At 36.6% G+C, this 25,859-nt stretch overlaps 1 protein-coding gene across 1 annotated transcript; it reads right to left on the reverse strand.

The window, feature by feature from the left end:
- Positions 1-1,868: 1,868 nt before the first annotated feature.
- CASP8AP2 (caspase 8 associated protein 2) lies at positions 1,869-25,637 on the reverse strand. The gene is made up of 10 exons (XM_063312080.1): positions 25,525-25,637; positions 23,040-23,118; positions 21,535-21,615; positions 18,543-18,640; positions 18,019-18,093; positions 17,446-17,561; positions 12,827-14,985; positions 7,344-10,575; positions 5,136-5,235; positions 1,869-3,303 (listed from the first exon to the last, which is right to left on the reverse strand). The coding sequence occupies exons 2-10, from the start codon at positions 23,089-23,091 to the stop codon at positions 3,247-3,249; spliced, it is 5,970 nt and encodes a 1,989-aa protein (XP_063168150.1). The 5' UTR covers positions 23,092-23,118; positions 25,525-25,637; the 3' UTR covers positions 1,869-3,246.
- Between the last annotated feature and the right edge of the window lie 222 nt (positions 25,638-25,859).

Genomic DNA, 25,859 nt, shown 5'->3' on the forward strand with positions numbered 1-25,859 from the left:
CTCTCCTTGGGAGTTCTTTGATTGGGCTGTTGTTTGCTGCTTGGTTGATTGACTGAGTTAATAGTTCCTTGATTAGGGTGTACTGTGCTGTTTGATGGTTCATCTGGTGTTAATTCTAGTGTTGATTTTTGCATATCTGGGTGTTGATTGCTGGCGAGGAGGTGTTCTGGTCTTTTGGCTTTTCTATTGTCTCTTTTGAATGGTATGTAAATGTTGTTTACCTCTATGTGTCTGTTGATGGCTGCATTGTCTGAGTGCCAGGCTTCCAGGAATTATCTGGCGTTTTTGGATTTGGCTTAGGATGCTGTTTCCCAGTTGAAACTGTGGTTAAGTCTGTCCATATGCTATGAAATTAAGGAGTTCTCATCATGTCTTCTGACTGCTAGTTGGTGTTCATGGACGTGCTCTGCTAGTCTTCTGCCTGTCTGTCCTACATAGTGGCTGTTACAGTCTTTGCATTGTATGTTGTAAATAACTCATTTTTTCTTCTTGGGCTATTGGGTCTTTTGGGTTGCTGATTATGTTGGGTTGCTTATTATTATTATGTATTATGAAATAGAATTTTGGGGTCAAACTAAAAAGCCCCTAACACAGCTACATCTTCCAGAGACACTGAAGTGCTAAGCTCAGCTATCCAGGAATTAGACACAAAAAACACTCAGTTAAAGGAGAAAATGATGTTAGGGCAGGCAAGCAACATACAACTTCAAAGGCACTCACCCCCTCTCTATGTGCCCTTGTCCAAAGGGAATCAAAGTGCTAGCTCAGCTATAAAACACAAACACAAGGAATGCCAATTCAGGTCAGCAGGAGTGCTGAGAAGCAAGGACACTGAGGAAAAGTAACATCTCAACAAAACATATTCTAAGATCCCTTTGTTTAGCTCAAGTAAGCCACTGCACTCACCCCAGTTTTCTGAACTAACACATTTTAGCATAACTCCAATTGTTCACTACACTAATTAAATCTATTATAATTTGTTTCAGTCTACAAAGAGGGAGCTTAACCCCTCCCCTCTTTAGGCTTGTCTTCACCTCCAGTACCAATCAATAAACCAATTTGTAGTTTAATGACATTGTGCTGATCTCTGGTTTAAATGAACTTAACAGGTTCTACAACTGTCACCATGGTTCTCCATTTGTAACATATACCTGTAAAACTGGAGCTTTGGAAAAGCTGGATGCAGACAAGTTGATGCCTCTGAATTGTGAAGCTGGACATAATTAAGATTACTTTGGACCACAAGAATGAATAGTTCAATACCAGATGAAGTAAACTCTGATTGCTCGCTAAAGTACTAATAACTCAGCAAAAGTTTAAATATTTAATTAATGATATTAAATATTAATATATTAACATATTAAAATATTAAATATAAAGGCAAGAGTCATCGGAGAAGATCCTGATGCTTGTAAAAACTGAAAGAGAGGCTGACAGTAGACAAGGAGGTTAGATACTGATGACACAAGTATGATCTTATAAGAAGTCAAAGGAAAAATTGATAGATAATCCTGGCAAAATGACATATATTTGGTCACAAACAGTTGGAACTAACTGAAAAACACCATCTCAAGTAAGGCAAACTACAGGCAAATGCAGGATATAAGTTTTCCATGATCTCTTCTGAAATCTCTTTTACACTTGTAGGTCCAAGATGAAAGGGGAATCTTGATGGAAATCACTTGTTAAATTAGGGTGTTTATATGTAGTAACCTCCATGATTTTAATTTCACTGGAATATACTTGAGGTATTGAGCTTTGCATTTTAGTATTAAGATTCTTTGCAAATCAGTCAGGAAAGCAAATGATTATCTAGTGGCTAACCAAATGTATACATAACTTATTCAAAAAGATCACAAAGTAGGGTATAAAATACTCCAAATCAACTTTTAATTAACATTAAGTGCATTCATTTTACAGGGTTTGAGATACATATTACAGAATGCAGTATTTAATGTATACAAAATAAAACTTGTTCTGTGTAATCAAAAATTTACAGGTAAAGAATTGTATTTAAACACAATATTTTACACAATATAGAATTCTGTACATTATTTACAGGAAAGTAACATTTAAAACTTACAATTTATACACATGCACATCTTTACACCCTCTCTCCCCAAGTCAGTATGACCGTTTTAATCAATGTGGTAAGTTCTAGTATTGATAGATTTTTGAAAAAATTGTGTGCTTTGTGGGTGCCACACCTTACATATGCTATGCTGAAATAAAATCTTTACCCTTCAAAAATTGGGTCTCATCAGAACAGGAGCATGGATCAATGAACGGATTATCGTTCATTTTAATCTTGAAGCTCTTAATTAAGGCATGGGATTACATTTCAGATTGCACACTTCATAAAAAATGCCTGGGTACTTTTGCAGATATAATTTAAAAGAGAAATAATATTTTAAGTTAGCTTGTGGCAAATTTGCTTTAAAAGCAAAAGTTGGATATGAAAAACAATTTTACATTAGTCTGTAAAATAATAGTGTTTTAAGCAGAGGAACAACTTGTTAATACTGGTGTTTTATTTGTAAAATAAACACTATGCACTAGCTCCTCACAAACTCTAACAAATAAGCCATATATGAGGATTTGGAAAATATACTGCAAACTTCAAAATTCATATTCGTACTTCCTGGAAGAGAACAAAAGGAGAGAATATACTCAACTCCTTTTAAGTTTTCTCATGATTATTGATGGAGTCATAGTTTTGTGCTAACACACAACCCTTTTATTTCTGATCAACAAACTATAATCAGACAGTTCAACTCAGAACAACCCCTGTATGTTAGCGACTGGTCTTGCATATCCCAAAAGTTTTAATGAAAATATGGGCTACGGCACAGTAGAACACAGAGGAAGAAGCAGCAATAAATACCGTGTTCTTCTGTATTTTGCAAATGATTTTTGGCACCTGCAGTAGATAGAAAAGTCTTAGCTTAGAAAATTCACAACAGCTCAGGAAGTACAAGCCACAGAACCATTTTTTCCCTCTGTATTCCAAAATGTGCAATGCCACTAGTGAGTTTACAATTTGTTTGATATATTTAATGAGCATCAGTTGCTAATTCTAAAAAACAGGGTCTCCCCATAAGATCTATGAGAATAAATGAAACATCTATATTACAGGTAAAAGGATATGCAACAAATTGTTATTCAGACTTGGAAAGCATGCACACTTTCTTTCTCACATACACACAGTGGGTAGATGTGCCTAGATGCCTTCATTTGTAGTAGCCATTAACTGCCATTTGACATCTTGAATAGCTTCACTAACTGCTTGAATCTTTCTTCAACCTGTGGAGGGAAAACATAAAATCTAGAGCTTAAACTATAAAACGATTTACAGAGTAGGCCTTTCCCCAGGGAATTAGTGAGTATCTCAAGCCGTTCCCCCTTGCCTGCCACCCATGCATTCATATGGACATGCAGCCAGGTCGGTGAATCAGTTATAGCAATTCTGATTGCTAAGGCAGCCAGAAAAAAATGCTGCCAGACACAGAAATGTCTACTAGCCAAATCAAAGATTTCCAGGACATGTGATGTCCTTAACAGGTACTTGCTTTCACAGGATAATTCTTTTGTTACAGAGAAAAAAAATCATGAAGAAGACCTTCTCTGGATTCTGTTATATATTCATTCTCCTTGACTGAAGAGTGAAATCTGTTTACATGTAGACCAACAGCATCTAGAGCCAAAAGACTCTACTGTTCCAGAAGACATTCATCCTATTAGCTATGCATCCTATTAGCTGAGACTGCTGAAGACTTTGGGCCACTACTTCAGCCCCAGCCCCAGCCCCAGCCCCAGCCCCGCCAAGGAGTGCCACTGTGCAGGGTGGCCAAAAGGGCAGAGATGGGGGGAGATAGGTGGGTGGGGGTAGTTCAAGAGGTGGCAGTCCTTTACCTTACCGAGGCTCAGGGCTGGGAAGGACCAAGTCAGGAATGGCTTGGATTGGGGTGGGTCCTCGCCTAACGACCAGTGGGATATGGTTCATGATGGCAACAGGGACTGTGACTGCTGGGATTTCTGTTATTAAGCGATGCAGTCACATGATGTCACACTTTACAACTGCATTTTGTTTGTTTGTTTTTCAAGTTTTGTTACCACCCATCTTCCCCAAAAGAGCAACTGCATTGCTTAGCGACAGAAATTCTGGTCCCAATTATCATCATTAACTGAGAACTACCTGTATAGTTTTTATGGTAGACTAAATGCCATGATGGCCACTTAAACCAGATAAAATAAAATTGCATTTAAAGCCTATATAGAAACAGTGTTACTATAAATTTAAATGAATTGTACTAATTCACTTCTGTTCTACCAATTACTTCATTAACTTAGAGACCAATTTACAATTTGCTACATCTTTTTTTCTGATTTACCTTTCCTCTTAAGAAATTGATTCAATAAAACATAATATGATGTATTATCATTGATTCTATATTTACATTATTTCTGATCTTGTCTTGATGCCCTCCATATCTAGTTTGCAAGTGTCCGCAACAGAGAACTTTTCTATTCAAGAAGGCTTCCATAAGAGTGAGGACCCTGGACAATCAGGTTCTTCAATGCCATGGGGGGTCCCTACAGATAAAGGGGTTCTCCACTGTAGATACTTAAAATCAGAGAAGAATGAGAACGGTGTCAGGGTAGTGCTCTGACTGAAAAGGAGTCCTAAAAAGACTCGCCTGGGAGAAGAGCTATTGAACTCAACAAAACTAACTACAAAGTTAAGTGTGCCTAGATTTCTATTTGTCTTGAAGCCTAGAATAAACACTTCTACTAACTTCTTTCTTTTTTGCACACAGCTCTTTCTCCAAGGATCTCTTCCCCAACTTCCAGAACCGTAACATGGAATAAGTTGGGCTTAACAAACTATCTCTGGCATAGCACTAACTTTTGTTTAAACTGGAGTTGGTAGTCCTACTGATGAAGCTGGGCACTACGCAGAATTTTTGTCTGTGTTTATAACCTTTTTCCTGGCCAGTCTTTGGAGTGGGGCAGAGTTTGACTTAATTTCTGAACTGTTTTTCTTCTAGGTAAATATGGTATACTCTGTTCACTCAGGCAAATACACAAATGCAGAGTGAAACAGATTAAATACAGATTCTTATTAAAGCACATACCTGAGCTGGAGTTTTCTTTAACCGCTCAGCAACAGAAATGAATGTTTTTCCTGAAGGTCCTTTTTTCTGACATTCCAGTAGGATGTCCCTGTCATCATTTCTATAGCAAACATACAAAGTTAATTTTCACTCACTGAATACTGACTTATTTGATAAAAAAACAATTACTATCATTTCATCCATATTAATTATTTAAAAACAAAAAGTGGGTTTCAAAGCCAAAGGATAAAAAAAACTGATTCTGAAACTAAATTCTGATAATTTCACCGGATAATGTATTCTCACACCTCTCAAAAACTTGTTCAGAGCAGTGATCACCATGATGAATGATAAAGTTACTCTATGCATTAAATTAACAACGCAAAATGACTGCCTATGAGGTCAGGTTCCTTTATTTAAAAGAAACAGATTAGATATTTCCAATGGACATTTTTTTTAAAAAGCTAAAGCCTAACATATTGATTATCTTGCACCATTTGCCCAATGAAGCAATAAAAATAAATACAAAATTTCAACTTGGAATAATATTAGGCCAATGTGACTCACCACTCCCCAGCTATACTCAATGTCAGCTATAGAACATTACACAGGATGAGGAAACCAACATGCATATAGAATAAGAGGATCAGCTCACCCAGAGCTATTACTAATTATCACAGTACTATTCATGGGTAACTCCTGATCTAATTGATGGCTGTCTTGACAGTGTGTATGTTAAATAGGGTATATCAATATGCATGCTTGCATATTGATACACCCTATTATACATTGATATACCCTATTATGATACACCCAATAACATTAATTTAAAAAAAGTTAAAAATCAGATACTTCCTAAAGCAGTGTTTCTCACTGGCTGGGGAATTCTAGGAGTTGAAGTCCACATGTCTTAAGGTTGCCACGGTTAAGAAACACTGCTCTAAAGTATTGTAACCATTTCCTATTTTAGCATTTATCTGAGGCAGAATTGATGAAAAGTCAAATTCAGAAATATTTTTAGTGAAGCGTTAAGACTATGGCCTCTGAGCAACAGAAACTGGCTGGCAGATTTGAACCTCCAGAACATCTGAGTTAATCAGGTATGCAATAGAAAAGTTCTAACAAACAAGAAAAACATTTTCAATTCAGATTATTTACTAATTACCTAACTACAGATTATCTAAGCAATCAATATTTGCTTTTTTATTTCACTAATTTCCTGGTGGCCATTCTGTTTCATACTCTCTTCTCTTCAGATATTTTCCATTTATTATCCAACGAAGTATAGGTACATAGGTAAAATACTTCAGATTCCTAAAGGGACCTCTGGAAACTACTTTTGCAAGAAAAAAACTGTTAGATTTCTAGCATCCAATTGTAAAACAATAATTTGTAGGGTCTATTTAAGAAAGCCACCACAGATAATAGCCCACCTTCTGGGAAAATCACACATGACTAAGACTGCTTATTTCCTCATGCATTTGAATTAATTTTCTGAATCCCTTCTAGGAATGCCCTTGCCTTCTAAAGAGGCAGAACTAGAGGCTGGGACCAAAATATTCACATAATGCTCTGCTCAAAGATCCGTGCCTCAGCATCACTGTTTTCAACTTTCAACTGTTAGGCAAAGGATTTTTCATTTATCCATTTTGAGGGTTTTTTTTTTTTAATCCTTTAGCATTTGTTTTCATTATGGGTTGATTTGAGAGTCTATTTTGAACTAAGGATAATAAATGTTGCAAATGCTTTGATAATGACTTGTTTTACCAAGCTCAAGTGTTAAATGCTGACATTTCCAGATGGAAACTGGCTATTACAGATATACACAATGCAATATACAAACTACATATCCCTATTATTCAGATGAGGGAACAATTTTGTACAATATGCTTAGAGTGGCTTCTAAATTCCCCTCTTTCTAAGCTTATACTACAATTTTCATAGCAAGTAATGGAACACTGCATATTTACTCCACCTCTGCCAGAACAAAGATTAAAGAAGTTGAGCCTGAAGCAAATGTTAGCTGTGCACTCATTACTAAGAAATGCCATAATGTTTAATGAGATCTACAATGGGACTGCAATCTTATTCAGCATTCCAAAATCCTTTAATTACGAGTAAGCAGTGCTAGTGCCCATGATGTGGCATGTTAGAAAGCAAAATATAATCTCGATCTATTGCACTTCTAATCTCCTACTCAAAACTGTAGTTCATTTTCAGTACTCTTACCTTGTCCAAGAAATTACAACTTCTCCTTTCTTTTTAATGATATTTTTGGCACATAGGTTTGATGATGACACAAATGTTGAGGATAGTAGATCTTTGTCCTTAACTGATGCTGGCTTCGTACTGGATGAGCTTGAGGCTACAGGAGTTCTCTCTTTAGAGTTTCTGCTATTTTTGCCAGTTTTTTTAAAAGCCAATTCATTACTTTCCTTTCTTTGCTTTTTTGCACTAGATGCTTCTTCTGTTTCCTTTTTCCTTTTTTTGCTTTCTTTGTCAAGTTTAATTGGACATCTCTGACCACCAATATTAAGAGTAATATTTTTTTCAAAATTGCCATCTCTTGTAGACATGTCTGGCTGATTTACATTTTCTTCAGCATCAGTCTTTGACACATCAGCTACTTCACAGTGACTATCGGCTTTATGTTTCTCTTGATAGTTACATAAGCTTCTCATTCTACAATTGAAAGCAGACTGTTCTGTGAGATCCTGTGAATTAAGTTTATTTTCCATAGAAGTCTCATCAGTCAAGCCAATATGTGTATCAAAATGATCCTGAGAGGATATCTGTTCCACAGGTGGAACTACTGTTGACCTAACCAGAAAATCATTTACTTTACCACAAGGTACCTCTTCTTCTTGGAACACTTTCATGGGGATTGTTTGAGGAAGCTTAAAAACCTCGGGTGCACCTGCATTTTGATTTATTTTATTTGAGGGTTCTTCGAAAGACACTGCAGATACCCTTAGTTCTTCAGGACGGTCTTGCAAGTCAGAAGGTTTTTCTGAGGCAGCATCGCTATGCAATGCCTGACTGGAAGCAAGCAAATCAGGGTCTTGAGTCTGGCTTGTATTACAAAATGGACTCTGAAGTTCAGAGATGGTACAAGATTGTTCATGTCTGTTTTTATGAAGCAGGGACTCTACAGTATTAACATCATCATCATGAGTATCATGATGGAGTTCTTGTTGAGGTTCAGAACAGTCAGGAACTGAATCAATCTTAAGATAGACAGATGTCTCTTTCACAGGTTCCAATGAGTTAGAAACCTGCTTTTCCATAATATGGTTATCCATTTTTTTTTCAGGGTCAGAAGTATTTATAATTTCTTTAGACACTTCTACCTCTCCTGAAGGGACACTTTGCGAAGTTAAAGTACCGAGATTTTCTTCATACATAATTTCATTCTTCTCTTTTTCAGTAACAGAGATCAGTGGTTCATCTGGTATGGCTGTCTGATCAATGGGTGAGGTAGATGGTGCAGCACGTCTTATTTTAACAATAAAGTGATCATTTGATTTCTCCATTATTACTGCCTGCATTGGAAGGTTTGGACAATACTGAAATCCAGGAGCAGCAGGGATATTTGCCCATGATGAAGAACAGCTTGATTTACTGCTTGAATTATCAGATTCCAAAGCCAAATGGATGTCTTGCTCAGAAGCATCCTCTTCTTCTAGATGAGCATCTTCACTGAAGTGTGCATTTAGAACATCTTCAGGAACTGATCCAAATACATCAGGTTTCAAGAAACTAAGATGAGCATCTGACTTCAAAGGAGAGGGAATAGTCAATGACACTGCTAGGTCTTCCAAAAGAATAGAAGAAACAAGAGATTTTGGTTTTTCCAAAACACACACCTCACCTTTCTTCAAGGTAGGACTAGTAGGAATTTCAAACATACAGCTTTCATCTAGAATATTTGGATCAATGGGCATTTGCAATCTAGCTAAAAATGTTGAATCTCTTTCAGGTGAAACTATGGGCCACTTAATACCATCAAGTACTCTTGACTCTACTTGGATTTTCTTTGAAATTGTTTCTTCAGTTTCACATGCAGGATTATTTCCACAGTTCTGACCTCCTGGCATTTGTTTTTCTGGTGTTCTGAATTCCCACTGATTTTCATCAATGAAGTCAACGTTCTTTTCAGAAAGGCCAGAGCCTTGTAATAAACTTTTGAACATTTCACCCATTTGAGCATCATTAACTAAATTGAATGTCAGCCCAGACATTTGTTGTTCTGTGAGAGGTCCACAGCTGATATCAGATTTGTGAGCATCTCCAATTATATCCAACCCCTCCTTTTCATATTTTCCAGTTTTCAAAGTAGCATCCTCTGTAGAATTCTGCTTAAAATGTGCAATTTCAGGGTGAGAATTTGTTGTGCTATCTGTATGGGAACGTTTATATTTTGTAGCTATATTTTTGTGGGTGGCTATTTTGTTTCTTTCCTGGTGATCTGCCTTAGACAGTTGGCTACCTACAACTGGTTTTGGAAGAACACATTCTTGAGGCTTTTTCATTCTAGCATTTAAGCCTGGTTTCTTTGATTTCTGTCTGTCAATTTTATTACTGACAAGGCATTTTGAACTTTCTTTCCTTCTTTTACCATGCTTACCATCATCATTTTCATTTCCCAAACTTATCAAATTGCACAACTTTAGGAGAATTTCTTTTATTTTATCGAACAGAAAATCAAGTTGTTCATCTAGAAGTTTCCACAATTTTTTCTTCATATCTGATTGTTGTTTCTTAAATAGATACTCTATTGCAGTATTTTTTTTAATCTGACTGAGTTCAGATTCTATAACTTTACAGAGATTTACCTTTACGGCCTCATTTGATTTACACATTTTAGAGAAGTCAATATATTTTACCAAAGATGTAAAATTCAGAACTGATGAATCTATTATTTTATGAAACTGCTGTATTGGAAACTGTATCTTAAATTTCATATAGCTTTTCCGTACTTGTTTTCTTATAGCTTTGAGCATCTGCATAAACTCATGTAGAGTAGAAGGTTCAGCAGTAATTTGAACTATTTTTTCAAGACAATCAATGCTCACAGTTTTATTTTTCTTCATTTCCTTTGAGAACATTATGGTTCCATCTTTAGGCTTTTCTTTACTTTTTTTTCCAGAAGCCAATTTTCCAGGACCTTCACTGGATGGTACAGATTTGGCCTTGTGGTTGCATGTATTCTTGGATTTATTAGATCTCTCAGGAGATGGTTTTTTTTTCAATTTTTTATTATTTTCAGATTTCCTTTCTATCTTAGGTTCATCATCAGCATCACTTACAATTTCTCCCTCTTCTAATTCATCTGAAGACATGCTTAGCTGAGACTCTTCTAAGATTTGTTGATCACTGCAAAGTGGCTTTTGATTTTCTTTGTTGAGTTCACTTGAATGGTTCCTCCCCAGATAAACAACACCACTATCTGGAGCAAAATCTAGGACCAATAGAAAAGTTAGTAAGTTAAACATAGCACTCCAAAAAGCAAGCATCAAAACAAACTGTTTCACAGTATGATTCGGTTGTTCATTTCAGGACTAAATATTTCTACTTATAACTGCCAATAACTCTGTGTTCTGCATTTTAAAGAGGCAACTTTGAGAATCTATGTGGTATAATGACTAATATAATAGATTACCAGAAAGATTCATATGCAAATTCCTACTCAGCCATAAAGCTGAAAGCATAACTGGCCTAGACACATTTTCCCTCAGCCTCACCTATTTTACAGACTTGTTAGGATGACAAAATTCAAGGGTGACTACAGATGCATTCTGAGCTCTTTGGAAGAGCTGGGTAAAAATAAAATAAACCAATCTTTGGAACTGAAAAAAAAAGCACTTTCATGGAAAGCACTTCACACAAAATATTGGAAATGCAGCATAAACTATAATGGCATTTTAAGGATCACTGTCCTAGCAACTAACTGTTGACAAGACTGAAGTTGCACTCCACATTTTAATAAACTGTTACTAAAAATCTTAAGCAACGTTGATATATACAACCTGTGCGGATCCAAAAGACCAACCTCAGGACAGGAAGTTTAAAGTTAAATGTTGAGTTAAATGGATTTGCATTGCAGCTGTGCATACCTTACTCAGAAGATATGTGATTCCAGAGAATCACCGAGAATTGGACATGATTGAACTGATAGCATCATCATCATCATCAAGATTTTATCAAACAGAAAATCAAGTTGTTCATCTAGAAGTTTCCACAATTTTTTCTTCATATCTGATTGTTGTTTCTTAAATAGATACTCTATTGCAGTATTTTTTTTAATCTGACTGAGTTCAGGTTCTGTAACGTCACAGAGATTTACCTTTATGGCCTCATTTGATCTACACATTTTAGAGAAGTCAATATATTTTACCAAAGATGTAAAATTCAGAACTGATGAATCTATTATTTTATGAAACTGCTGTATTGGAAACTGTATCTTAAATTTCATATAGCTTTTCCGTACTTGTTTTCTTATAGCTTTGAGCATCTGCATAAACTCATGTAGAGTAGAAGGTTCAGCAATAATTTGAACTATTTTTTCAAGACAATCAATGCTCACAGTTCTATTTTTCTTCATTTCCTTGAAAGTTTATCCTTAAAATACAGGCAGCTAAGCTGTAGCATATTTAGTGGGGTTACACTATTTGGGCTGCAAAAATCTATATGATCACCAGATGGAAGCAAGAGTTTCTCCTGTATCTCAAGTAGCCAACGAGATTTCTGCTGACCAAATATGTAGACTTGTTGTACAGGAATGTACTACAATAGCTGCCATCTAACTTGGAATCAGATTCTAATCATACTATGTCCAATTCAGTTCTGCTGGAAATCAGAATTAAAAGAATATGCTTAGGATCAACCGACTAGTTAATTATTATGTTAGCACAATATCTATTCACTCTCTCAGGTCTAGCATTTGCTGGCAGCCATCCAGTAAGACTTCTGGGATTAGAAATTCGAAACTAGCATTTCCCCATCAAACTGCAATGGAAAATGCTGCATAAATTGTATCATTAATTATCAAGGTTACTGAACAGACATGAAAGAGAATGTGGTTTTCCTCCACTACAGCTAAATTGCTTTTTCATAAGAGGTACCTAAAAAGAAACATACCTACGCAATTGGCTTTTGAGGAGTTAAAAATAAAGCCACACTTCTAATATCATTTCTTTTTCAATGTGAGAATAACTGAGAATTATGCCATTTTCCTGACCTAGCTTTTGAAAAGTTGGAAACTGGATTACTCATCCTTGAACAAAAAGCTAAAACACAAGCTTGTTACTTATTTCACATCTGGATCACCAAATTAAGTTCTGAGCGAATCCTAAAAATCAGCATTGCAAACCAGAATCAAACTATAATTTGTAATCTACATTTTTGGGGCTTGACCAAATTGTATTCTTCAGGTCTGGGGTAAACTGTGGTTTGACTAGATGAGGAATTATATTAAGCAGTGGGGAAGAAAGGAAGTATTCAAGCTCATGGCTCGTCTCCAAACCTCCAACCAGCAGGTAGTAAACAGATGGAAGGAGAAATGAGTTTGCTTTGCTGTTCCTTGGAATCTATTATGAACTTTTTTGTTTTTTGTTTTCTTTGAAACAGAAGACACTTCCTCCAAAGGCATACAATCCTGCCAGAAAAGGAAAACATTTTTGTAACAAGTACAACAAAAATATAGTAAGTACCTGTATTATAACTTGTCACGGGTCCTTTGTAAGAGCTTTCCATTCTGAAGATTTTACCCAAGGGTCGTATTGGACTGTTAAGAGGGCTGATTGCTTTTGGGATGTACCTCATATGATTTAGATCAATGCTTAGTATTGAGTTATCGTCATCAACTGAAAGTGGATTTGAGTCTCTTGCCTGAGACACAGCATTTAATCCTTTATTGCACGATGATTCCATTTGGTTTCCATGATCAGGAAAGCTTGGATTTAAGTTTTCAGCTTTTTGGTCAGTTATTGAAATATTTACACACAGTATTTTATCATCTTCTATAGTGGTCTTGTGAAGAGGAGGTATGCTTTCTTTTTCAGAGTACTCCAAGATCTTTTTATCTGAACAATTACTGGATTCTTCTTTTGTCATGGACGAGTCTGAATCGGTCCCATTAATCTCATCTATTACACTAAACGTATCAAAATCTGCAGAACTCACAGTCTCCAGGTCATTGAAAGAATGATCTAACAGTGTATCTGGATCCATGGGATTTGCTAGGCTAGGTGCCACACGCATTTCCTCAGATTCCTGCATCGCAATCTCAGCAGGAGGGAGGAGTTTCTCATTACCAACAGGTTCATGCTGCACGGTTGCATTTTGCAGGAATGCTTTAGGTGGTTTAATATCCAAAGTTTCTACTGGAGTCTCATTTTGCTGATTTGTTTTGATCTCAGAAACATATGTTATTTTTTCCAAATTGGTTTGAAGGGGACTGTTATGGACTGGTCCCAATGGCATTTTTACTTCACTAGTGGTATTAGCTGGTTCAGTTGGTACTAGCAGTATTTCCTGACTTGGAGCTTCCATCTCACATTTGTTAGTAGTCTCTGCTGCTATTTTGGATTTGTCTGTTTGTTTCTTAGCAGGAGATAGAGTTAAGTTTAGTTTCTGCATGAAGCTCAATTTTAAATCTTTGCTTTTTGATTGCTCTTCATCCCTTTCCATCTTAGTGGGCATCTGTTCGTCCATAACCTCAACTATCTTGGCAATTTCTTTTGGTGGAAAGGATTTCTTTCTCTCTCTCTTTGCATTGTCTTTTATTTTAATGTTTTCTTTTACTGTCTTTTGTGGGGTTTCTTTTGAATCTCGTCTTTCAGTTTGAGAATTTCTGCTTTCTCTAGGCTTCTCTCTTTCATTTTTCCTTTTTGCTTCTGTTCGGTATTTGTCTGATTTTGAATGGGTGCGTTCAAATTCACATTTTCTGCTATCTTCCTTTGAGTTAACAAGTTTTCGCTCTCTATTAGAACTGTGTGGCAGTAATGACTTCCCTTCTTGGAGCCCAGGATCATCTGTTCCTTTATTTTTCCTACAATCATTTTGTTTTATCTTGTCTTCTAAGTAACCTTTACTTAATTCTTTAGGATTTCTGACAAGTGTATTATTTTCAGGGGGATTAGTAACTTTACCAGTTCTTTGTTGTTCTGCATATCTATCAGATTGTTTGGCTTTTTGTCTACTACTGCTTTCCTCTTTGTTCTGTGTTTTTAAGTCCTTCTGGTTTATGATTTGTAATTTTTCAACCCTATCATCACTAATGTGTTCAGTTTTAAGCATTAATTTGTCCTTAGGAACTGATTGTTTTTCCTTAGTAGAAGAGACATCAGTTATTTTTTCTGCACACCAATTGCTTTTGACCTTTATGTCTTTTCTATCTTTCCACAGTCCATTTCTGACTAGTTTTTCTGGGTTAACTTGTGACTTTCCAGGAGCATCCAATATGCCTTCTACAGGACTTCCAACATTTCTGTGTGTTTTTATTTTGTATCTGCAATCATTATCCTTACTATAATGTTCATTATCTTTCATTTCCCTTTTTCCCTTTTCTTTATCACAAGAGCTGTCAACTTTTCTCAGCTTTGTTAGAACATCGTCTTTGTGAAGGTGCTCAGGATGAGATCGAGATATATAAGTATCTTTTTTTTCTAAATGAAATTTCTTATTTTCTGTATCCCAAGATGGATAGTTATGAGATACATCTTTGGGTAAGTCTTGTTTAGTTTTAGGATCTACTTTTGAATTATTTTCTGGAATGAAATCTCTGGATTTATTTTTTGGTTTCGCTCCTTCAAAGTTCCTTGTATATGTTCTACTGTAGGTACCCTGATGAACTGGAGCTTCTGTTAACCTGTTAAGAAAGAGATTACTTTAATATGCTACATCGTAAAACAACTATCCAAAATTTAAACAGCCTTAACATTCTAGTAAGTATCAATTGCTTGCATTAATTTGCAATAATGAGGAGGGCCAGCATGTTAAATAAATATGTACACTGTTGCCTTAAGATTTTTATAAAGAAGAATTAGACCTAAGAATTTTATTAAATAACATAGTTAACTACAAATTGTCCAAATATGGACAACACAGCAAGGTGAGAAACATTTGGAGTTGGTTCTGGCTGGAATGGCTTATAAGCCCCATATAAATGAGTAAATAAATGCGGTTCATCTTTACTTTATTTTATTTTCTATCCCGCCTTTATTATTTTTATAAATAACTCAAGGCGGCGAACATACCTAATACTCCCTCCTCCTCCTATTTTCCCTACAACAACCCTGTGATGTGAGTTGGGCTGAGTGTGTGTGACCGGCCCAAGGTCACCCAGCCGGTTTCTTCCTAACATCTGTAACTGGGGGGGGAAGATTGTGTGAGCAAAGTCTCACTTATAATGCTAAATCAATTTTTTTTTAACCCAGTCAATCGTGTCCAGTTCTCAAAGACTGCCTGGACAAGTCCCTGCAGTTTTCTTGGCAAGGTTTTTCAGAAGTGGTTTGCCCTTGCCTTCTTCCCTGAAGACTAAAGGAAAAAATATACCAAATTATGCTGAAGAACATAGGACTGCTTCTCTCTTTCTGATACATGAGATCTAGCTACAACTTGATCTAATCCTTTTTTAAATGAAGTTAGGGAATAAACCTTTGATTTCCCATATAAAAAGCATGAACTCTACCAGTGAACTATGGCCATCCTTCAATAGGCAAATTATTATTTTTTAATTGCAAAGGTTGGACATTCATGCAATTTCCAAGGACTGTTTTATAAAAGTATAATTTCACTTCAAATACAAAGTTACTAATTCGCATGTCTTACTGGATTTTGCTGTAAAAATAAACTTGTAGAGATAATTGAGATACAAATATAGATGATGATAATAATAATAATAATAATAATAATAACAACACAGCTGAGTAAGAGAGAATAAGATTAGGCTGTCAAAAAGGGAATAAACCCTCAACCACAATCAATGAACAGATGAAATGTTTGCAAATTATGAAAACAGAAACTGATTACTGTACAAAAAAATACTGTTTTAATATTTTCTATTTCTTAATTCAGTCATACACCTGAAACAAAACAACTAGAACAAGTGCACCTCCACCAATTAAAATTGATTCTACCTAATATCAAATCATGTGTTGATTAAACTATTGAGTAAACAACTAAATCTCAGCTCTGCAAATAATTGCTTTAAGGCCTAGATTAATCTTAAGCAAACAGAAAAGAAGAACTCTCAAGCGTATGGCAATGATATTCTTGTATTTTGTTCATTCTCTTTATGTCTCAGCCTAGCTCTTATTCATCAATACCTAGACTTCAGTGTAACTTGTTCGACTATGTTTGGTTAGAACAGCAACTGTGTTTTGTTTTCAGAAATAAGAAAAATATATATTTATATCCAACAGATATACTTTAGTTTTGATTTCATTTTAGAACCGTTAAGAAAGCCAAAGACATCAGGTTCAATAAAATTCTCGCCAGAGTTATTACCCACATTTGAATCAAGTCCAGAATCCTGAGCTAATAATCTAGAATGTAAACATGGAGGTCAATGCATGCATCCCATTAAATCATCCTTCCATGCAACTGGACAGAAAAACCAAGGAACAGCTTGGTATTATGTTCCAACTTGGGATTTTGATTAAATACCCAGGGGCAGGTATAGTAAGCATAAAGCTAGGAACATAATCAATTATTTGGTGCAGATAAACACTCCCAAAGAATTCTCCAGATATTTTAAACAATGTTGAATGAAACACAAACTTAATTATATTTAAATCAGAACTAGTGAAATGAATTAAACTGAAGCTAGTTATGATTAACTTGTCTTAGTAAGTAGCAGCAACTAACCCATCTTGTCTGAGTTTGGAAGTTAAGAAGACCAGGGCCTGCTTAGTACTTGGATGAATGATCTCCAAGGAATACCAGACTTAAAGGCTAGGCTGGGAAGCAATAAAAAAAGAAATCCCAAGAGGCAGCAGCAACTTGCTGCATTGCTGACAAGAAGACTGTACCAGAATGCCACTAGAAGTCAAGCTGTATTTTTACAATTAATTTAACTACATTTATTTCAGTATGTTTTCTCTATACAAAATTAAGTTTTGATTTTATCCTAAAAATTTATTTCATGAAATATAAATACATAAATGCTAATAATTTGTCTTTAAGATACCAAATTTTCACATGGGCTTGGAAACGTTTACATAGAAAGAACACTTCTATTTCGAGTTAGGGTTTTCTTTCAATTTTTTCATCTTTGAACAGCAGATGAAAGTCTTTCAAAAACAATGTGTAACTTAATTTTCAGTACCTTCGCTGCAGATTACTGATTTCTTCATCCTTGCGGTTAATTTCCACTCTAGCTGTTTTGATAAGTGCTGAAATATTCTTTTTAAGGGACTGATTTTCACTTTTTAGAAGAGAATTCTAAGCCAGAAAGAACACATAGACCTTTAACATATTATAAACATGGAACTGCATATATGAACAAAAACATGATAAAGTTATTAGTTCAAGAAAAATGTGTATTTAAATTTATTATGTTTTCTGTTGTAACAAGCTCAAGAAAAATATTATATTCTAAACATATTTAATTTAATGCTTCTTAGTCAAATGCATATAGGATTGCAGATTTAGCCATTAATCCTACTGACAGTTTCCTGAAAATAAATATCACTGTCCAGAATATGTTAACATGTGTAGGATTAAGTTAGTCTTCAAGGCAAACTGCTTTATGATAACTACAGCACTCTATTAAATTATCATTAGTATTTTAAAAAATACAACCACTTTCATGCAATAACCTCTTCCCATTAGCCCTTTCTGCTGTATGTGTGTGTGTATGTGTGTGCGTCTTGGATCCTACCACTTATTGCTTTATCACCTGTTCTTGTATATCCTGAAGCTTCTTTGTCAGCTCTTGAAGTTGTTGCTTACATTTCTCATGTTCAGCCTGCAACTGTCAAGACACAGATTTCCTCATTTATATTAAAAAAAAAAACTTATTTTGGATACAGCAAATATAGATTTAATAAGTGAAACAAATGTTTTCTGAGTAATAAGGAAATGTTTTAACCCCCAACTAAACATGCACCTATGAAGTATGTATTCCATTCATGTTTATTGCAACACAAACACTGCTATTTATAAAGCAAAAGAAGCCAAACTATACTTTAGTTTTTGACTATGTTAAATTTCATTATTAATAAATTCCACATTAAAACTCGTTCTCCTTAGGATCCAAACTGCAACTTATTTAATTCTGTTAAGTAAATTTTAAAATCAGAAAATTTTGAAGTTCAACAACACCTTCAATTATATGTGTTAGTATAAGCAGTATCACTGAAACGTTACAGTTATCTAATTGCAACTTATTTCCCTGATGTATTACCAACCTAAAATACATACTTTATTGAAAGTGGCTTCCTTGGCAGTTTCTTCTTCAATCAGGATTTCATCGAATAGGTTTAAACTACTTCTGACTGGCACTTTTGTAGCACAATTGACTGTAGCAAGAGAGGTGAAAAGAAGAGATCGGTTTTTTTAAAGGATTCTTTATTTTAAAGAAGACTACTAGACTTCATTAAGCTGGTAGCGGTGGTTTGCTAGCACACACTCCGGAAATCACGTGAGAAGTCTTGACTCTGTGGTTCTATGCGTCCTGTCCAGCCCTAGCCTTTAACAACCCCAGCACACTATAAAAATATATTAACTTCAAAGAAAGGGGCTCCTATATTATCCACAACTCTCCAAATGTTGTAGCTGTTCCATGCAAGCCCCAGAAATATAATGGACAATGATACATGTTCATCACTGACCACTGCATAGTATCTCAATACCCAACTGAGAATTATTACCTCCATTTAACTTCATAATTACTGTCTTTATATTTTCTAGGTATAGCTTAGTTTTCATATAATTGCTCCTGTTTTATAGTTTCCTATGCTGGGCAAAGACCATGATAAAGAGACTCATTCAATTCATTACGCTGGTTTTGAATATTTCCTCAGTTTCCAATGGGATTCATTGTGTGGAGACAATGAAACACTGGTTTTTGCAAGCAAGCAAGCAAGCAAACAAAAAATAAAACCCCTCCCCCAGCGCTAGAGACTGTTTTGCACAATACACTAGTTGGGATGTTTTTGGGAACCTAGCTACAGCCAAATATCATTACTTTTACTTTGTTTACTCTTATCACATATTAAAGCCAAATCCTATCAATATTAACTTATATGTACGTTCTCTGGAGGGCAAACCACTGTTATCGCACTGCATTATGATCAGACAGCAGATTTAGATTCAAATCCCCACTGAGATATTTATTTATTTAATAAAATTTGATTGCTGCTCCAGTGAAAGAGTCTGAAGTGTCTTACAACCAGTACAGTAAAATAATCATATATCAAACAATTGTCAATATTGAGAAAGATAATGATTTTTTTACAAAAACTGTCCCTTAAAACTGTTTTAAACAAGAACATAACAAAGCATAGTTTGGATGAAACTATGGTATTTGTTCTCCAAAGGATCTATGGAAGAGCAGCATTTTAAATGCCATTCTAAATATTAATAGGGAGGCAGCAATCACCACTTCAGGTGGAAGTATATTACAAAGGGTGGGGCCATAAGAGAAAGACTCATTTCTGAGCCTCCAATTTACCCATCTTCTAGAGGGTAGGAACTCACAACATACCCTCTCTGTTGGTTCCTACTGGCTGTAGACAGTCTCGTGGGTAGCCAGGATCCAAACTACATAAGGCTTTATAGGTGATAATCATCACTTTGATTACACCTGGAAGCAGACTGATGCCAACGCAGCTCTATAGCAAAGGTATTAGAATGGCTTTATCAGCTCTCATCCATTAGCAGGCATTTCAACCACTAATTTTTGAGTTGTCTTCAGGGACAGCCCCATACAGACAGCCCCAAACTACAGTAGTCCAACCACAAGGTGATCCAGGCATGAGTGTATCCCATTCCATTGGCACATCAGCTGAACTGGCAAAGACTCTCCTACTCATGGCTTCCACCAATCATTTGACAGGAGGAGAGGGTCCAGGAGATCCCCAAATTGCAGACCTGTTCCTTCTGGGGAAGTGTAATCCCATCTGCGGTTAAAGGTGGAATTGCCCTGGGAATGGAAGGCTTCTGAAGCAATAGACACTATGTCTTGCTGGGATTAAATCTTAGCCTGTTAATCCCCATCCAGACACCAGGTCAAGACTTCTTCCACTGTATCTCCTACTCAGCCCTGGGTGGCATCATACAACTGGTTATTACATGCATTTTGACCAGACAAGGAAATCAACTCCAGAGGAAGGCTAAAACTACTTTTATTGAGATTGCCTATAATAAGAGAATCTTGCAAGTCTGATTGTGCTATACTTTTTCCTTCTTATAGTTCAGTGAATTGCCAGTGACTGATCTCTGCCTAGGCAGCATCTAGCTCCAAATGAATATATATGATTTTATCTGCAAAATACTTAGCAAAAAGTCAGTGGCCTGTGGGAAGTATTTTTGCTCTAAGATTCCCTCAAAGATTCTGGTTACTTTAACCAGTACAACTGGATGACATTCCATGGATGCAGTAAATGTGAGGAATTTAACAATGCTTCACTGATCTTATTGCCATGATGCAGACCCTAATCTAGGCTCAACCCATACTTTATAATATTTGCTCCTTGTTTTTCACTACCATTTGGTCTCTTCAGTTCATGACCTGGAGCTCATCACCATACCAAGGAGAACCTCAGGAGTGATAAACAGGGAGAAGCAATCCTATGTAGTACCTTCACTGCCTCTATATATCAGAGGTCAAGTAGATGACTGATCAAACTGCCTGCTGAATCTCTGGAAAATTCCCCAAGCCCCCTCTGAAAACCAGACAGCTCCATAAGGCATGTGGGGTGGACTATATAAGTAAGTCTCTCCCCAATACAGAAGTTGGTGGTGCCATGAGCTTCACGGTTACCCGAAAGTGATATGTTCATACAAGGAACTGCTAGTAATGTCCCCCTAACTGGATCATGTTTCATCTACACTGAAATAAATACCAAATCCAGTGTGTTGCCCACCCATGAGTAGGACCTGTGATGATCTGGGAGAAATCCAAAGTTGTCCTGGCGGCTATGAATTCTGAGTTGACTTTGACATACACCTAAGAAAGGTTGAAAACCCCTAGCACTAACAGCCTGGAGGAGTCAACTAATAAATTACAGGCAGTATCAAGTTTATGAAACTCCTTGGATTACTTTGAGACTGTCTTTGTTTCATCAGGTTTTCACCATTTCTCTAGGCTCTTCTATACAGGGAGAAAAATATCTATACCATTCAATTTTTTTTAGAGGAAAGTAGAAAATATTTCAAGTGAATAAACTAAAAAAGAAACTTCATAACATACCAGAAACAACTGGAGTGCTGTCTAAGCCATCATAAATATCCACAGAACTCTCGTCGCCATCTCCTCCTTCACAAGGAGAAACTGCAAATAGAAAGAACACCCCGCAAAGGATTATGTTAGCCATTCATGACTACATATGCAACAATTGTAATATACAAGAGATAAAACAGGTTGTTGTACAAACAGCATTAACAATAATCCTACAGCAAAGCATTTTATCCAGCCCATCATGAAATAAACAAGAGGTTGTACCCAAATATATTGAAACAGAAACTGATTTGCTTCTCTCTATTGATTTTATATTGTATCTGTGGTTTTATTCTGTTTCTGTAACTGTGATTTTACTGATAATATTTTGATTGATATTGTGAATCACTGTGGGCCTCTTTGATCAGGAGTAAGAGGGTCATAAATATGATTAATAAGTAAATTTCTGATCAGATTTCCCCCCAAAAAATCTAGTTACTGGGACCAGTTTAAAAGGGAACATGAGAGACATAAGAAAATAAGCTTTCTAAACTTTTCCCCATGCATTTTTCCTGACTAATAACCTGGAGAAAGAAAGAAATGTATGTTTTGTCTTGTGGAATAAAAGTAACTGTGGAAGAGGGGACTTGTGAGGGTTGAAGCAGGTAAGGTCACAACGAGTCTGAGACCTGACAGGACTATTACCAAAACATTGTACAGGTGCTTTCCATATCCAAAGTTAATAAACAAATGACAAGAAATGTATTACCATGCAAGGGTGAGAAAAATGTATAGGATTTAAACCCTGGCCTGATATAAATATGGCTTGATTCCTAGAATTTACAGTAGTTGCTCTTTATTATTTTTTATCTGCAAAGGTGGCAGCTTATTTATCCAAACCATGCCTTTGACTCTTTATTGCTAACTCCCGAGTGAAAGTTTGAATTCCGAGAAGCACCATGAGACTACCTTCTCTGTTCTAACTATGACTTCAGCAGCTTGATTTTATAAAATAAAAATTGCATTAAAAGAATAATCAATCAATCACTGTCGTGTCAGAAATAATGTAACATTAAGAACATAATCTAGCACCAGATCTCAGAAATTCTAATGCCTGGCTTATGTCTATTTAATTGACAGTTATACCAGCCTAGTCCTATTGGCTAGGAGAATTGCTGGAACAATGTCAATGGTTGCTTATATCATCACAATCAAGAGGATATTCTATGCTCATCAGCACAACTTTGTCTTCAAAGAATAAATAGATTGTTAAAATAACAAATAGAATAACAGTAGAACTTATCAATAAACTCCTTTTTCTTGGCCTCCTTCACTAGTGCAGGAAGGGAAGTTATGATATTGCACCATTGGCAGAAATAGCTCCTGACACAGTATAAGACTTATAGTAGCCATACACAAGAATCTACTAAATTGAAACATGTTATATAGCTTTTTTCCACCATTCTTTTAGACAATACCATAGTATAGAACTTTTTTCTAATGTACCCAAAAGAGTAAAAAAAATCAGATTTACTTACTGCCGTACAGATTAGAAAGTGTCATTCCATCCTCCTCCTCCTCTGTTCCCATTATAATCTCTTCCTAAATACACCCCATCTAGGTTTGGCAGAAAAAATTAGGACATCAGTCTAAACAAGATAAACATTATTTTATATCAGGAATAGACAGCCTGGCCCAGGGTCAAAGAGAGTATCTGTACATATGCACGTATCTCCATCCCACATTTTAAATAGAGTTGTGGGAGGGAAGATCTTCATCCTCCTTCCATGAATCCTGATTTTTTGGAAAATAATGTCACTTGGCAGCCCATCAAGCTGTCTAATGCATTTTTCCAGTTAGACTGAGAAAGGCAGTTTCTTCACCACCCCAGAATAATCTGCTAGCAATTCTTTACTTCTATTTATATTATTTATTATTGTATTTTTATACTGTGTATTTTATGATTGTTGTTTTAAATCAATTGTTGTAAACCGCCCAGAGTCCCCCAATGGGAGGAGATGGGTGGGGACAAATTAGATAGATAAATAAATAAATAAATTCACCCAACAGAAAATTGTAGAATTGGAAGAGGTTATTTCAGCTATCACATCTAAATCAGGTGCATTGCAGGAAACCAAAAATGAACTATCCCTGATAGATGGCTATTTAAACTTTGCTTAAACACATCCATTAAAAAGGAGCAAACCACTTCCTGGGTAATTAGTTCCACTACTGGACCGTATCTGCTTTTCCCATCATGAAGTTTTCTTTAACTTTTAACTGGAATCTGACTTTCTGTAATTTGGAACCATTATTCTATGCTTGATAGAGAAAAGGTCATGTCATGGACTTTTTCCATATGACACTCTTTCAGTATTTGAAGAGTGCTATGATTTTCTTTAGATATCCCTTCTCAAAACTAAACATGCCCAATTCCTTCAATCTTTCCTTATATGATTTAGTTCCCCTTAGTTATAGTTGTTTTCTATCTCCACACCTGTTCCATTTATCTGAAATATTTTTATGGTATGATACCCAGAACTGAGCACAGTACTCAAGAACCAATGAAGAACAGAGTAAAACTATCACTTCCTGTAATTCAGAAACTATTTTCTACTGGTGCTGTCTTAAACTGCTTTTGCTTTTTTGACCGCCATCTCACACTACTGTCTTATGTTCATCATGTGATGTAGGAGCCACACCTAGCGTGCAAACTGTCCATCATTTTATAGGAAATGCAACCACAGAAACTCACTGGGTTGACTTTGGGCCAGTCATTGTCTCTTAGCCTAACCTACTGCTCATAGGATTGTTGCAAAGAAAAAAAATGGGAGAATATAACATTATGTACATCATGCTGAACTCCTGAACAAAAGATGGGACATAAATCTAATAAATATGTAAGTATTTCAGACAAAATCAGATCCTTTCATACAAGTTTTCCAATTGTAGTGGTTATGTGTGTTGGACTAGGAGCAGCAAGACTCAGGTTCTAGTCCACCCTCAGTCACAGAAGCTCATTGGGTAACTTTGGCCCAGTCTCTTTCAACCCATCCTACATCACAGGGTTGCTGTTGGTGGAAAAAACAGGAGGAGAAAGCACTACGTGGCTTGAGCTCCTGAATGAAAAGTGTAATAGGAATCTAATAAATAAATAACAGTAGGTAAGTAAGTAGGCAGATTCTGATAAATCAATGTGGGGGAAAAAACCCTAAAGTCATAACCAATAAGAATGTTAGAATGCTGTTATTTTCTGCTGGAAAGAACAAACCATAACAAAGGTGTTCTCACCCAAAACATCCTCTCCAATAACCTCCCATCACACTTAATTTGGCAGAGGTGCCAAGAAAAGGACTTCCCAAAAAGATCTAACAGTAGTCTTACAGCTATGTTTTTCCCCAATTCAATGCACATGTTCTTTGTGAACCTAGGACTAGAATGAAAAACCAAACTGCACCAGAAATAGAAAGTAGTGGTGGAGCCTTAAGAGGCTGGTTATGTCTAGAAGGGAAGCAGAGGCAGCTATTTGCAATTGTTCCCTGAGTTAATATTAAAACCAAGAGAAGGGAATCAGAAGAGATGACGATGGCCTAGCAAGATCTGTTCTGGTACTAGTTTCTGACGTGCCATGCGGGTTGTTTACGCGGCGCAGAGAGCCTGCAAGAGGAACCCACTCAAGTCTGAGGAAGGGTAACCCATTTTGCCACCTCAAATTCCGCTCCTTCGTCTGCGCGGCCGAAGGTTGACTGGGCCAAGCTTACGGAAAGCAGAGCAAAGTGAGTCCGCGGGGGTGGTACATCCGCCTTCCGCAAACTGGTGCTCTCCCGATGCGGTAGCCTACAGACTGGCTGGAATTACAAGCGTTGAAGCCAGCACATCTGGCAGGCAGCAGGTTGGGGAAGGCGAAGGCAGATGCTCGGAGTGAATACAGAGGCGAAAGGGGGGTTCAGAGGAAGCACTAGCAGCCCGCATCAGCTCCCACGACCCCGAGACCTCCATCAACCCTCTTTCCCTCTCACGAACCGGAGTGAAGTGACGAGTCTTGCCGTTCCTTTCCGTGTCTCGACGGGCGTGACCAGACACCCCTCACACCCGCCAGGGCTTCATCCCCTCGCCTTTCTCGCCAGCCGCCCCCCACAGGCTGAACCGGTGGGGGTGGGTGGGACCAGGAAAGCGTAACCAATCACTCAAGACGCTGAAGCACGTACCCTTGCGTGACATCACTAGATCCCACCTCCTCCAGGAAAACATTTGGCGCCAAAAAGCAGCAGGTCCTGCCTATCAGAATCACCTTAAGCCCGCCCTTACGCGGAGGGTGTGTGTGTGTGTTTCTTGGTGTATTTTGTTTTGCTAATTGT

Source organism: Candoia aspera, chromosome 1, assembly GCF_035149785.1.
Source record: "Candoia aspera isolate rCanAsp1 chromosome 1, rCanAsp1.hap2, whole genome shotgun sequence".
Taxonomy (NCBI): domain Eukaryota; kingdom Metazoa; phylum Chordata; class Lepidosauria; order Squamata; family Boidae; genus Candoia; species Candoia aspera.

Excerpts from the sequence above, each read along its gene's own strand:
- CASP8AP2 (XM_063312080.1), bottom strand. The coding sequence starts at position 23,091 with ATGGGAACAGAGGAGGAGGAGGATGGAATGACACTTTCTAATCTGTAC. Across the intron at positions 17,562-18,018 it reads TTCAGGATATACAAGAACAG|AATTCTCTTCTAAAAAGTGA; the intron begins GTGATAAAGCAA and ends TTTCTGGCTTAG. Across the intron at positions 10,576-12,826 it reads CGTGACAAGTTATAATACAG|ATTTTGCTCCAGATAGTGGT; the intron begins GTACTTACTATA and ends TATTGGTCCTAG.